The sequence below is a fragment of the Tetrao urogallus genome (genome assembly GCF_951394365.1).
Source record: "Tetrao urogallus genome assembly, chromosome: 22".
Classification (NCBI taxonomy): domain Eukaryota; kingdom Metazoa; phylum Chordata; class Aves; order Galliformes; family Phasianidae; genus Tetrao; species Tetrao urogallus.
The window spans coordinates 5,539,839-5,554,372 of record NC_136835.1 but is presented as its reverse complement, the minus strand read 5'-3'; the positions used below and the strand labels follow the sequence as shown (position 1 = coordinate 5,554,372).

Below are 14,534 nucleotides of genomic sequence, written 5' to 3'. Positions count from 1 at the left end.
ATGGAGCCAGCAGGGATGGTTCCAACAACAGGCTCTGGCTGTTTCAGTGGGGTAATGATTGATGGTGACTTGTAACAAGGGAGTAGAGCAGTTCTTTGCTGTTAACCAGACTTGGCTACAGCAGCACAGAAGTGGAGATTTGTTACTTCGTGTATTCATCCTGCCTCTGCTTCCTTCCTGCCCACCCTTCGCGCTTTTTAATTCTGAAAAGATGAAGCTACATTCCTCGTCCTTAAAATTACCTTTCCCAAGATACTCTTAATTGTATCTCTACACCTCTTCTTATTCACAGGCTCATAAGAAGATTAAAGATAGAGGGAGCAGTAATAGATTTAGTTGGATTTTAATAGGATTTGCTGAGGGCAATGCAGAGAATGAACATCATAGAGAATATTGCTACCCTATCTTTGATATTCCTAAGGCTTCTCAGGTAGTCTTTCACAGAGATTTTATCTGTGCCCTGCATTTAGAGTGGAGATTCTCATTTTTCTGTGGAGCATGTGTGGGGGTTTTTTTAGAGGTATATTGAATCATCTGAGTAAACAGGATGCTACATGATAACCAGCAAAAAATCATTTCAGACATCATTTTGTCTTGTTTGTATCTGATCAAGCACAGTTTTGCATGTAGACCGTGGGTTTTTAATAGCTGTTACATTTCTGAAAGTGTCTGCTGTTTGTCTGGCATCAAATGAGGTAGAAGAGTTCTCATCTATTTGGTTACCAGTAGGCATGGATCCATCAGACCCATGGACACACAGTTGAAGATGCTGAAATAAAAGCCTATTTCACCTCTGGAATTCAGGATCCCAGAATAATTTGTGGAAAGCAGTGAATATACCCAGAAGGTGAATCAGTACATCTGAAACCTGCATTATCCCTGGAGGTTCTTTACTCTGCTGACTGTAAGGGAAACCTTGATGAATAATTTAGACTTGTGTGAGATTTAGGTAGGCAGTAGTGCAGAGAATTTCTGTGCATTTCTAAGGCTTCTCTTGGTACCCCAGACCTGAGGCACCAGGAAAATCCAATCCCTTTTGAGAGCTTACATCCTTACAGCTGTACTTTGCTTCTGGTTGTGATCTCTGGGAAATTTTGGATCTAAAACAAAGAAACAAGTGAGCACCATGTAAGAAAAGTAAAGGAAAACCAAAAAGTTTCATCAAGGAAAACATCACCCAGTCCATTCTCGTTTGCATGTTTCAGAGGTCCAGTGATGCAATAAGCGAGGTGGCAGGCAGCCTCATAGGGACTGTGTGCTATGGATCAGTTTTTAACACCCCGTTCAGCACAGTGCTGTATTTAGCAAGGGGGTGTTGGCAGAGAAGCCCTTCAGAGTGCTGTGCAGAGCAGTACTAGGAGGAAAGGTGTGGCTCGAGCAAAAATCTTTCCCAGTGCAAAGTTAGCCTGTATCCAGCCCTGTGTCAGCATGCTTTGTCAAGGCAGTCTTAATGTTTGCACTCCCTGTGGTCCTGCTCTGTCTGTAGTGGTTCACACAGTCTGATGATTTGGTGGTTGTCTCGATTCTCTCCCTCTGATCTTAAACTTCATTTCTTTATTCTCCCCCAGCCCAGCCATGGCCAGAGATTCTAGGATCTTCATGAACCAGGACATGGACATCGGAGTTGCATCCAGAGAGCCTAAGAAGATTCCCAAGCAGGCTCGGGATGACGTCCCCATCGCCACTGACAGAACCCGGCTCATAACAGCAGAAGGTAAGAAGCCACGGCAGCGATACATGGAGAAAAGTGGCAAGTGCAATGTGCACCATGGGAACGTCCAAGAAACCTACCGATACCTGAGCGACCTCTTCACTACTCTGGTGGACCTCAAATGGCGTTTTAATCTTCTTGTCTTCACTATGGTCTATACCATCACTTGGTTGTTTTTTGGGTTCATATGGTGGCTCATTGCCTATATCCGGGGAGACCTGGACCATCTTGAAGATGAAAACTGGATCCCTTGCGTTGAAAATCTCAGTGGATTTGTTTCTGCGTTTCTCTTTTCTATTGAAACTGAGACAACAATTGGGTATGGCTACAGGGTTATAACGGAGAAGTGCCCGGAGGGCATTGTGCTGCTCCTGATCCAGGCTATTCTGGGTTCCATAGTCAACGCGTTCATGGTGGGATGCATGTTTGTCAAGATCAGCCAACCAAAGAAGAGAGCTGAAACCCTCATGTTTTCTAACAATGCAGTGATTTCCATGAGGGATGAGAAGCTCTGTCTCATGTTCCGTGTTGGAGACCTCCGCAATTCCCACATTGTCGAGGCTTCCATCAGAGCCAAACTGATTAAGTCCAAACAGACCAAAGAGGGAGAGTTCATCCCCTTGAACCAAACAGATATCAATGTGGGATTTGACACTGGAGATGACAGATTGTTCCTGGTGTCACCTCTTATCATCTCACATGAAATCAATGAGAAAAGCCCCTTCTGGGAGATGTCCCGCACCCAGCTGGAGAAGGAAGAGTTTGAGATTGTGGTCATTCTGGAAGGGATGGTGGAAGCAACAGGTAAGCACTTGTCAAAGTCAGTCCCAGTTCTGAGGGAGAAAAGGGAGAAATTTCACTGAGATCCTATTGGGGTTTATCATTCTCTTGTGACTCATTCAGGTAAGGGATCGTCGTCTGATTTGGACAGTGATTGAAAGAGAGGTCCTTTAGCTGACACTGCAGTATTTGGGGTCACACAAAGGAGTTAGATGAAGAGCTGTCCATAATCAATTAGAATAGATCCATGGGAAAAAAAAAGGAATGAACTGAACGAATCTTTGAGGTCTTGTGTGGTTCTGTTTTCTGTGATCAAAATTCATGCTGCAAATCCTTTTCCATTTATCCTCGGTATTAAAGATTGGCTGCAACTCTGTTATTTCAGATACTGCTGTGGTGTTGCTACTTAATGGAGGCTATGAAGGAAGTGCCCCAGTATTACAATATCCCATAAAACAGCGTGTGCTGAAACTGGATGACTTGCACATGATGCAGGACATGTATTTAAAAAGCAGCTCAGAGAGGAAAAATACCAGCTGTTTAACAGCATAAAACAATTCTGTGCAATAGGCAGTTCAGGAGATATGCTCAAGTGATTCCCAGTTTCCTCCTATGGGTGTATTTGTGGTGGGCAATGAAAGAAATCTGCTTCCATATAAAATGAGTCTGGAAAAGCTGTGTGCCTCAGCCTTTCAAGGTGTGTAAAAGGGATATGGCAGCGTGCCTCTCACAGGGTGAGAGGATGGATATCTGCAAAGGCCCTCCGTGTCCTTCCCACTGCAGTGCATCCCTGTGGGGCACAGCTAATGGAGAAGATGCTTTTACTCTGGAGTCATACCTAAAAGACAAGGCGTAAGGGATCATTTTCCCACTTGCAGCTAATTCATTTATTCTAGGCATTGAGAAAGAGCCAACAGGGAGCAAGTGATTTTAAGCAGCCTGAGATGCTGATGCTCCCTTCAGGCAGGCTTTCTCAGCCTGGGGTTGGCAGCGTGCCGTGGTCAGATCAGGGTCCTTAAGGGCAATGGGGCTGCAGGCAGCAGGGAGGAGCAAATTGCTGTCTAGAGATGTGGGAGCCTAGAAAGACTCAAAGATACAGAAATGCTTTTATGAGTAATTTTGCCCTTTGGCATTTAAGGATTTTTGTTACAAGGCTGCTCTGAACCCAAGTATTTTTTCATCTTGTTGAAGCACAGGTTCTCTCTGAAACACTAACATGGGGTTTCTGCTTTCTCAGTGGCATCAGCATCCTGTCCCACAGATTCTGCCCTTTGCTTACAATTGATATTATCCCTTCCTTGTGATTTGTCCCTGTTGGTCTCCAAACAGCTGAATGTAAGGAGGAATAATCTTTCCAAATCCTGCGCCCCAGAATCTCAGCCCCAAAGATAGCAATCTAGAGAACTCTCTTCCCTAATATCTCCCTATAGTCATTAGTGCATAGCAATAGGTGAGCATTTCTAACAGCTAATTGGTGGTTATGCAGATCGCACTGTGCTTAGGTTGGAGTTCTGTATTGTATGGGTGGAATTCATGTGGCATTGCTAGGCAAATATTCTTCGCCAGCAGAATTTTGTAGAGATGTGGCAAAAGAAGAGGGGGTGGAAAAGAATATTAAAGGGGAGGATTTGTAATGGGAGCTTATTTTGTAGCCTAAACAATTACCAGGTACTAGAACCACCTAATGTGAGCATGGAATGCAGTTCCTTGCATGTCCAAAGCCTCTTTCCTCATCACACCGTGACAACATCCAATTCTGTTTCAACAGTACTGCTCTGCTGTCCTCCTATGAGAGCTCAGTTCCTGCTGGATGTGTGTGAGGGGAAGTCATTATCAGCAACAACCTTAAAATTAAAAGCATGGCATAGGAATAATATTACTTTACAAATGGGCTCCTTTCCCAGAGGGATTGTACAGGCCTGTGTGTAATGATATTAAGGAACAGATATCTGTGGAAATGATTTGTTATGGTCTCAAAGACACGTTGTGAAATTTCAAAACTGGGGCTAGGAGAGCCAGTTTGCACTGGGCTTAGAGCAGAGTGGGAGCAGACCTCAGCTGATGGTGTGATCTGATTCAGAGGCTGAAATGGTTTTCTGAATGGCACATGGGTGATGTTTTGTCCTGGTGAAAGTGGCTTGTGGAAGCACAGAGTTTCTGGTTCCCTGCTTTGTCCTTACTCTTCATAATCTTGTTTAAACCCATTCTGGAGACTTTCATTGTGAAGACCCTCCCTTCGTATCATAACTTTTGCTCCTAGAAAATTCTTTTGGTCCTTTCCCTCCTATTGCCCAAGCCTCATCTGCTTTCCGGAATGATATAATTTACCTGCAGTGCCACTTCTATTAAATGATGGCACCACTACAACCTGTTCAGGTTTTGGACAGCAAGAAAACACAGCATGCTGCTTGTTCCCCTAATAACCCCTTGTTGGGGGGGCTATTAAGAACACCCAGCTCTGCTCACAGTGCTCCAGAGCAGGCAGGTCCTGTGTGCAGCCTGGGGGAGCTCAGCTCTGCAGTTTGTTGGCAGGAGGGAAAACTAATGGAGACTCCCCCAGTCTGTAGAGAACAACAGCCATACCCTGCAATGGTGGGGGAAGATGGCTGTGTTCGGTGAGTTTGGGAAGGGGGCCAGATCCGACTGTGCTGTGATTGTCAATGTGTAAATGACCAAAGGAATTCTGAGCATCATCTCTGAGTGAATAACGTTCAGTGAATAATCGTTGAGGAGAGCAATTTCATTGCCACAGCCTGTAGTTTTAGATAGCCACATGCTGTCCAAGAAATGCTTTGTCCTGCTCTCAGACAGGTAACTCTCTTACTGGCATTAAATTCCCATTCCGTGGAAGGCAAAGACAGTAAATAGTTTCAAATAAAAAGTGATTGTTTGTTTACAAAGTGAAACATGGTTTAAAAGAATGCTTCTATTTTCCACTGGGCTTGGATTTTTCAATAGGTTAAAGAAACTGAGGGTCACCAGCACACAGGAAGCACATCAGCCTGCCTGAAACGCTGGGTTTTCCTTTGGCTGGTGAAGAAAATAAACATTTTATTAGTGAAGTGAGAGTTCTCCAGGGATCCACAGCCATTGCACTCCCACCCTGTGCAGACAGCTGCTGCTCAGGGCCTTTCCAAGCACTATTTCAGTGTGGCTGTGGCACTGTGACTCCACAAGAGGTTAAGAGCACCAAAGGGAGGCTGCATTTCTGGGCAGATCTGTGGTGATCGTTGCTCAGTGAAATAACCACTGGAGGGACAAAATCAATATAGATGACAAGAGTTCTGACTTCACTGCTGCTTTGTGGGCATCCTGAAAGCAGCAGCTCTGCTCACAGTGCTCGCTTAATGAATTGGTCATAGAGATTACTTTAGGGAATTAATTCTCTCATGCCATATCTTAAAGAGACACTCGTCCAGCTGGCCCAAATTTGACCTGCAATAAAAGAAAAGAGAGCGAAGATAGAAAATCTGTTTGCCAAGTGAATACATTTTTGCTTTCACTGTCTTTCTGCTCCCCACAATGGCAAGAGAAAATCAGAACCATCCTATTGACAGAAGGGGGCCAGGCTGTTGTTGGCCACGTCTTGGCCTTGCCCTCCTGGTACTTCATATCAACCAGGGCTGCCAGGGTGTGCAAACACAGTGGGAATTCACAAAACTCTTCCATGTGGTTGCAGAGTCAGCTGGGTTGTGTGGTGAAGAAATGGCATAGGAATAGATTCCATTTAAAAAAGCAATGTCACCATCATTCCGATTGATGACATGGTCTACATACCAGAGAAGACCTCTTTTCTTCCAGCTTCACCTTTCTGCTGCTATTTAGTGACAACTAATCAAGATTAAATGTACCAGTACCTGTCCTGTAAACCTAATTCTGAGTCTACAGTGTCCAGTGTTGCTCACATCTGGGCATAGAGACATTGGTGCATTGGTGTTTGTCACATCACCCTTCGTCTTCACTGGTTTTTGCTGCCCCTTCTCCCCACCTGCATTAAATACCACACAGTCGAAAGACCTGACTGAACAAAATTATAGTAAACACCTGGAAAGGGGAGGTAGATACATTTCTGACTTACAGTCTACATAAGTAAATATATATGTATATAAGCAATCAGCCATGTGCCAGGATTCTGCATCTCAGTTCCTCATCCTGTCCCTGTGGGAATGCGGCCCTTTTGCATCTCAAACCATCCATCTTTACAGAGGATACAGTCGAATGCTGTGGCTTTATATGTAGGAGAAAAAGAAGCAGTTGCGACATAATGCATTCTGAAATTAGTCATGATTTTCTTGGGAGAACAAAGGAAGGCTGAAATAATAAGTGGATTTCTCATGCGTTCAGCATCTGGTTTGGGTTCTCTTTTTGTTTTGTTTAGCATTTTGCATATAAATACATTTTCTCTTCTGCAAGAAAGACCTTGCAGAACTGTTACAGGCAGTGCCTATATAATTAAAGGCAACAGATAGACACCTGCAGTCATTGCTCTCACCACCCACACTGTGCTCCATGGGCAGACGTGGGCACATCTCTTTTCTTAGATGTCCCTGCAGTCACTATGAATGCCTTTGTGAAGGGTCTGCAGCTATGGGTGTACCCGGGCCTCAGGTTCTGCCAGGCAGAGGGAAGGCCATCGAACTCAAGGTTTTCAAATCACAATGCCCTTTTATTATTTTTTTTTCCCAATGCTTGGGAGCTTTCCCATGCCTGGAGAGCATTCAGAAATATTAAAATCCTATTACTCTCCTCTGGCATAAAAATCAAAGTGAATCAATCGTGGACATGTCCTCTTCTCAAAGAGACAAGCATGGATAATCAGAGGGCCATGCTCCTACCTTCTAATATTCCTTTTGAAGTTGGAGGAAAACTGGCTTATTGGAGGTTGCAGTGTTCCTCGGTCTAATTAATGCAAAGGGACTAATAACTTTTATAACTATCCAAATGCTGATGCTAATTCAAAGACATGAATTTCTTAAATGGAGTGATAGAAGTAAATTTTTTATAGCTACTGCTTGCCATCAGTCTGCTGTTAAAGCTCTGAGCCCATCAGTTCTTTCTCTGTACCCTGGTAGTGCAGCTGGAGCTCAGCTGAAGCAGCAGTCTGCACTGTGCAGCCTCAGTGCACCTGGTACAAGGGGAGAAATCAGCGTGTGCACAACAGCACATGAAGCGGGGGCCAGAGAGGTGAAATCACCTCCAGCAGTGTCTGTGGCTAAACTGCAGAGAGAGCAGAGCAAATAGAGCAAACATGCAGTCAGCATCCACATGACGCGCTGCCAGCAGATAATCACTGAGCCTCGTGGCATTTAAATGAGGAGAGTTAATTTTAGGCTGATGAAAAACGTTGTCTTGACAGCCCCAGGGGTTGGGATGGCTGCACCCGCTGAGGAAGTCCAGGCTGTGTAACAGTGCCAAACGATTCAGCTCTGCTGCTGATGCGATCCGATGGAAGCCTGCAGCCATTTCTTGGCTGGTGGGTCGTGCTTTGTGGTCCTCCTGCCCTCTCCTGTGAAACTGCCAATGCTGGTATAGGCTGTGATGGTACATGTAGGGAAAAAACGACCTCTGAAGTTGCAGGGAGACGGCTGGCTCTTCTCTGGGCACCCAAACAGCCGCACAGTGCAGTTAGATTTGGCCCACGATAATGAAGTTTGATTTTAACTGGTGACTTAAGGGTAAGTAAGGCTTGGAAATCTGGAGTGCTTCTCCTGCAGCTTTTCCCCTTTCCATAGCAGTGAAGCAGAGCCAGCAGCCGCTGCTCCACTTGCATAATCAGTGGTGTTGCAAGCAGTGAAACGTTCTGAAATCTGCAGCTCTCATTGAGTGCATTGCAGAAAATATAGGCTCCTCACTGAGAGAGCCATCAAATAACTGTTTTTTGTCAGCATGTATTTACATGCCTTTGCCTTTGATAAAATGTAAGGTGCTTGATCCCTATTGATTTTGATGACAGAAAAGTGCCTTTTTGGTAGAGTTCCCTAACACCAATTTTACACAGGAATCTTTCCTCAGTGACTCCGTTCTTGAATGTAATGAAACACCTGGTTCAACACACACTGCAATATATTTCACATCTTTTCATTGACTGCAAAGCAGAAACAAACCCTTCTGAATGCATGCCTGGCTGCTGTGAACAGGAGCATGCACAGACCCCATTGGTGATCCTGGTCAGCAGAACCAAAGTCCACTCCTTAGGGTTCCGCTGTAATGAAATGATCATTAACACTATGAAATGCTGAATGCAGAACTTGGAACCAGGAGGCTCTTCTCTGGTCTCCAGCTATCTGAAAGGACTGGAGCTGACTCCAGCTTTACTGAAATCTTGGTGCGTCTGCTTGCAACTTTGTGCTTCTAACTTTTATCTGGTTTCAGTTCAAATTCAGTTTTGTTTGCAGTTGGAAGCTGAGCTCTGAAATGAGGTGGGTGAAGGAGGTGGAGCTGGAAATTGAAAAGTGAAAATTTTGCACATTTACACAGATGGCAGGCAGTACAAATTTATAATAGGAATACTTCCTCATTTTGAAACCAGTTTGTTTAGGAGAAAATTAAACTTTTAATGGTCCTGGAAAAATCAATATGCTTGGAAAGTAAAAATCACTGTGATTTTTTTTGGATGTAAGTTTTGAAGCACATCTGCTTATGCTGACAAAGGGGAAATGAAGATATTCTTTGGCATGAAACGAGTTTGAATGAAATGCCCCAGTCACCAAATATTGCTTCCTTCCTTCCCTATAACTATACTAAATATCCACACCATTTAAACCTAAAGCATGTAATTATATCTATTTTAAGAAAAGCATTAGCAGCGTTATTCAAGACCAAGTATCGTACTAGGATTATTTTTGCAATAAATCCAGGGTTTTTAGATCTCCCCCCGTTTATTGCATGCACTCTGCAGGGCAGCAGCACTTCAGACAGCTGCAGCAGGAGCTCACAGGGCAGGGCTGCTGCAATGGAACGGAATGGCAGCGGCCCACTTGGTGTGGTTCTTGATGGAGGTGAGCATAGGATGTAATGATTCACTTCACCCATGGACTTGGACAGGCAAGGCTGGTGAAGTAGAACTGCTGGTTTTTGCAGAGAGTGCAGAGCAGTGCATGAAAGGTGCGAGCCTAGTGAATAAATCAGCCCCACTGCAAGACTGAATTGGACACCTATAGCACAGAAGGCAGAGTGCACGTTGTATGCAAATGGGAGAAGGCTGCATCCGTGTGCTGTTAATAAAAGCAAGGTTTATTGTTTCCACACCTCCTCTGTCATCTTTCTGCAGTTACAAAGGCAGTGATTAGCCGGGGACATTACAGCTGCATTAATTAACCAGGCTGAAGAGCACAGGGCAGCTTGCAAAGCAGGCACTTAATGGAATTTGAGGCAGAGACAATGCTGTTGTTTACTGGGTAATGTAGGAGTTGCCAAGCAGTATGTCCCCACGCAATTAAAATACCACTGCACATGTGCTAAAAAGGAATATTTGAATGGGATTATGGAGCAATTACAAGTTGTCTTATTGTGCTGGCTCTGCGTACCCCTGGGGTTACAGAAAGCAGCTCCTGCAGGAAGCTGGCAGCGAGCAGTATTTGGTTGATGAAAGCTTTCTATTGTTCCTTCCTTAATTGAATATTTACAGCAGGAAATAACCACGATCGTGTCTCTGGAGTTCGGGTTCACTGTCAGGTTCTCCCCCAGTGGAGGAACTATTTCAGGCCATGATTACAAGGCAGGGGTTCCCTTTGGATGCCTCAGACCCCTGCATTTAGCAAAGTCATTCTTTCTTGGCCTGGGTTCACAACACCATGCCTGTAGGCAGCTCCTGGAAAGCCATGGTAGAAGTCAGCCTGTCTGCTCACAGCTCCTAGCCCTGTGAGTATCAGTGGCCTCTTCTGCATTCCTGGGCTTTGAAAGCACTTGGTAAGAGGCAAGTAAAGTCCTCAGCAGATCCTGCTTGTGCTCATGTCTTTATAGACTGCAGCAGCAAAACAAGAAACAAACTTCAGACTGTTCAGAGGTGGCTTTTTGAAAGGATGTTTTTTGATTACTCTGAGATTTCATCAGTCCATAGAGCTCAAGTGGTGAGAACACATACGCTCTTTCCTAAAGCATCTGACACCATTATTTTCCCCCCGTGCATTATTTCAGATTTGTTTGCGTACTTTGGGCTGCAGGAGGTAGGCTTGGAAGCATTGGCTGCAAACTAGATCAAGTGCATGTTTTGAATGTATTCCAGTCAGGGCCATCACTCACACTCCAAAGGAGAACAGTGGGAGGGCTTTGTGAGGTCAGCATTTCTACATTTCACCAGAATGAAGAGCAAAAGCATAACACGTTCAGGATGAGCAGATGACAAATGTTTGGAACAGAAGTCAGCCTTGGCTTCTCAATCAGCTGGTGATTCCAGAGGAGGTCACTCCAATGCTGAATCCTTATCTCTGCTCTGCAAAGCCTCTTTCAAAGTTTTCTAAGCACATAAACAAACTCCAATCCTTGGGGCTGAGAAGAAGCTGGACAAAATCAGTTTCATGTTGCCCACTGTTCATTCATTCCATTAAGAGACTCAATTCAATGTGCTTACAAGCTTGACTGTGCGATGCTGTGTGTCTTGATTCAGACAACCTATTATAGTTGGATTGAACTCTCCAAAGGAATATGTAAGCCAGCATGCCATGTGGGTCACATCAATGGGGCAGGGGGCTGTTCCTCCTTACAGACTGCATCACTTGGTGTGCAGGGGGAATAGCTGGGCTGTAGCTTGAGAGGGACAGCATGAGACAGAGTGGGAGTGCAGGTGACTTAGGCAGGGCAGCTGTTCATCCTCCTCGGGGGCTGTGTGGGTCAGGATTGAAGTGCACTGGCAGGGTTGTATGTCATTCTAGCACGTGATTCATCAGAAATACTGTTAGTAGCAGCCACACCAGGAAGCAGCACTTCGACAGAGAAATGTGAGGACAGAGAGAAGCTGCTTAGTGCTACCAGACTTCAAAGCCTTAAGTGCAGGTTTCAGGAAGCAGTCTGAAGATGCGGCGATGAGTTCACCCCTTTTCCTTTGAGAGCTCAGCTTTTTCATGATAGAGGCTTTTATGAGGCTTATTAAGCGAAGACTTTGTCTGTGTCCCAGAGCAATCAGGTATGGAAAATAACATGAAAGTGCTTTTAAATGAAAGAAGTGGCTGGGTGAGCATGTAAGGAAGCTTTGCATTTAACATCCCTCTCTTTCCACCCAGGGATGACTTGCCAAGCTCGCAGCTCCTACATGGACACAGAGGTGCTGTGGGGACATCGCTTCACTCCTGTCCTCACCCTGGAGAAGGATTTTTACGAAGTTGATTACAACAGCTTCCACAGCACTTACGAAACCAACACTCCTGTGTGCTGTGCCAAAGAGCTGGCCCAGTCCCGCCGGGAAGGCCAACTCCTCAGCAGCATCTCCAGTGCCACTGTCCTGGGTGGAGGCAGAGAAGCAGAGACGGCGAAAGGGGAGGAAGAGGAAGAGGAAGAAGACAGGGAGCCAGCAGCATTCAGTGGAGCCAATGGGACAGCGGGAGAGGTGAAAGAAGATCTGCCTGTATAACACGTGAGCTGCTGGGCAGTCAAAACCCACACACACAGCAAGTGAGGAATTGACTGGGAGTCAGAGAGCTGAGGTTTATATCCAGATCTCTGTTCCTGCTGCTTGATCCTGGCGAGTCACTGCACAGCACCGTGCCTCAGTTTCCCTCCCCTTTTAACTGTACGGCGAGGTCCTGAGCTTTGCTCTCATTTGCAAAGCATTTGGATCTCTGTGGACAAGGCTCACTAAATACAATCACGGTTAAAATTGAAATCCCCACCAGTAGTTGTTTCAAAAGATGTTCATTGGACATTCAAAACGTATTTCCCCTTGCAAGGGTATTTACAAAGGTAAAGATCTAGAAGCTCCCATCTCAGTATGAAGAATGTGTTTTCATGCCTTCACTTAACTTGTGAGTGGATGTGTTGTAGATATTGTTACTGCTTAATTAAAAGAAGACCAAAAAACCTCTCCTGTACATCGTGGAGTTTTTGTTTTGTGATTTTTGCAAATAGAGCTTAGTTGGTGTTCTGCTCCAAGACCACAGAGATCGTTGTTTATTTCTTACAAAACAGGACAGCTTTCCCTGCAGATCTTAGCAGGTTTATCCAATGTTTTTGTCTATCAGACCAGTGTGTCATCTTTGTGCACTCTTCTTATGGAACTACTGACACATTTCACAGTCCATCCACAATGAGAACAGATAGATGCTGCCCCAGTAAAGGTTTCTTTTCTGGCTGGGTGTCTCATTTCCAGTTGATTATTAAAAAAAGATATGTAGCTACCTGGGAACTTGAAATGAATTTCACCTAGAGTTCCTGGAGTAGGTAGACTGGGTAAGTAAATTTGCCAAACTCTCTGCCTTAAAATGCATGCTTACAGTAAGGGTTTAGATGCTGATGTTCCTATAGCTAATGGGAACAAGTGCTGACATAAGCTAAGCCATCTGGCCCCACTAGTGCAAGCATGCTGGTTGGTGGCTGGCCCTGCAACGTTCTCCTTTCGTGAGGTAGGAGGTGCAAGAGTACAGAACAGGATTAACTAAAAAGATAAGATAATAGGGGGAAAAATAGGTAAAATTTCCTAGAATGGCTTGTCCTTTTTCTAAGATCCTCACTTCTCACTCTACCTCTGCCTCTGCAAAGATTTTTTTTTATATTCCAGAATGTTTCAGTCTGTAGCTGAAGTGAACTCCTAATGTAGGAGAGAGTAATGGAAAGTAGAACTGTGACTGATCCATGTGAGGCAGAGGCAATTTCAGCCCCTCAGAGGGAGGTTATATAAGCTCTAGCCGGCGAGCTAACTTGTCCAGCTCAATTCAGCATGAGAGAGGGCTGGCTGGGTCCCCTACGTGATGCCAGAGATAGACAGCTTGGAAAATGGCACTGGATTGCATCTGTACCTTGCTTCTTCTACCTGTGTGATACCCTCCAGAGAGAAGCTAGCCATCTTCAAATTGCCAAAATGCTATTTCACCACTTCATTTCCCCTGAGATCTCATCACACAAAGCTGCTCTTTTCCAGTACTGTCGAGTCTGAGAAATCGTATATCCTACACCTTAGAAATTTTTGTCACTGAACATTATTAGTAGCAAAATAATTGCTGAATGTATAGTTGGGTGTGTGTGCACAACCATTACAATGACTGAGAGTTAAGTATTTCTCTCTTCTTGAGCAAAGCCATTATGCATCTGTGTATCTCTTGGCTCCTGCAGACTGTTCCTGCATTTGAAGTTTGCACATAGGCCTAAGCACCTTGTTGAAGAGATGCTTCAGTGTCAGTGTGAGCATGCACCTTAGTATTCAGTACATACATGGAACCATACTTTCCAGTTGCATAGCAGACAGTCAGGTATGTGGGGGTTGGGTCAGGCAGTCTGGTTGTTGCCTTCCCAAAGCATCTCAAGCCAGCCCATGTTCTCCTCATGAGCTGCATCCCAAACAGAGGTTGACTTCATTGAGCATGTTGAGTTTTTCTGAAAGTAAGAGAAGTCTCTTCCTTCATGCAGTCATAAAGGTAAATTTCGTCTCTCCAGCAGGCAAATCTATGTGCTCAAATTTTTTACGTGCTTTTCCAGCACAATACAGTACAAAACAATGGAAGTCTCAGCAGCCAACAGTGATTGAAGTAGTTTGATTTCAGGTACACGTTTCTTTCCTGCAATCTTTAATGAATGTTTCTGAGCAAACAAAAACTGTATTTCTTGGCAGGATAGATGGGAAACACCTTCCTAACACAGGACAGTTGATGAGCTGTGAATGGAGACAGGGAAGGAGAGCTGCTCACAGTAAAGGCTTTGTTGTTCAGCTTGGTTTTGTTTGAGGGCTTGGGGCTGCAGTGGGAAGGAGACCTGCAAGCCCTCATCCTGCGCATCAGCTGCTCTCCCAGACCACATCATCCAACTGTTCTGCTATTGTGCAGTGTCACAGTGCTCTTACACAGCCCAGCTGACCTGGATGTCTCCATTCACTGCTTCCTCCTGCATGACTTTCCATATT

General features: G+C 44.8%; 1 protein-coding gene across 1 annotated transcript; it reads left to right on the top strand.

The window, feature by feature from the left end:
• Positions 1–1,572: 1,572 nt before the first annotated feature.
• KCNJ5 (potassium inwardly rectifying channel subfamily J member 5) lies at positions 1,573–12,056 on the top strand (the record flags this gene model as incomplete). Its single annotated transcript, XM_079545844.1, has 2 exons — positions 1,573–2,515; positions 11,710–12,056. Exons 1-2 carry the CDS (start codon positions 1,576–1,578, stop codon positions 12,054–12,056), a joined length of 1,287 nt encoding a protein of 428 aa, XP_079401970.1. The 5' UTR covers positions 1,573–1,575.
• Positions 12,057–14,534: the final 2,478 nt, after the last annotated feature.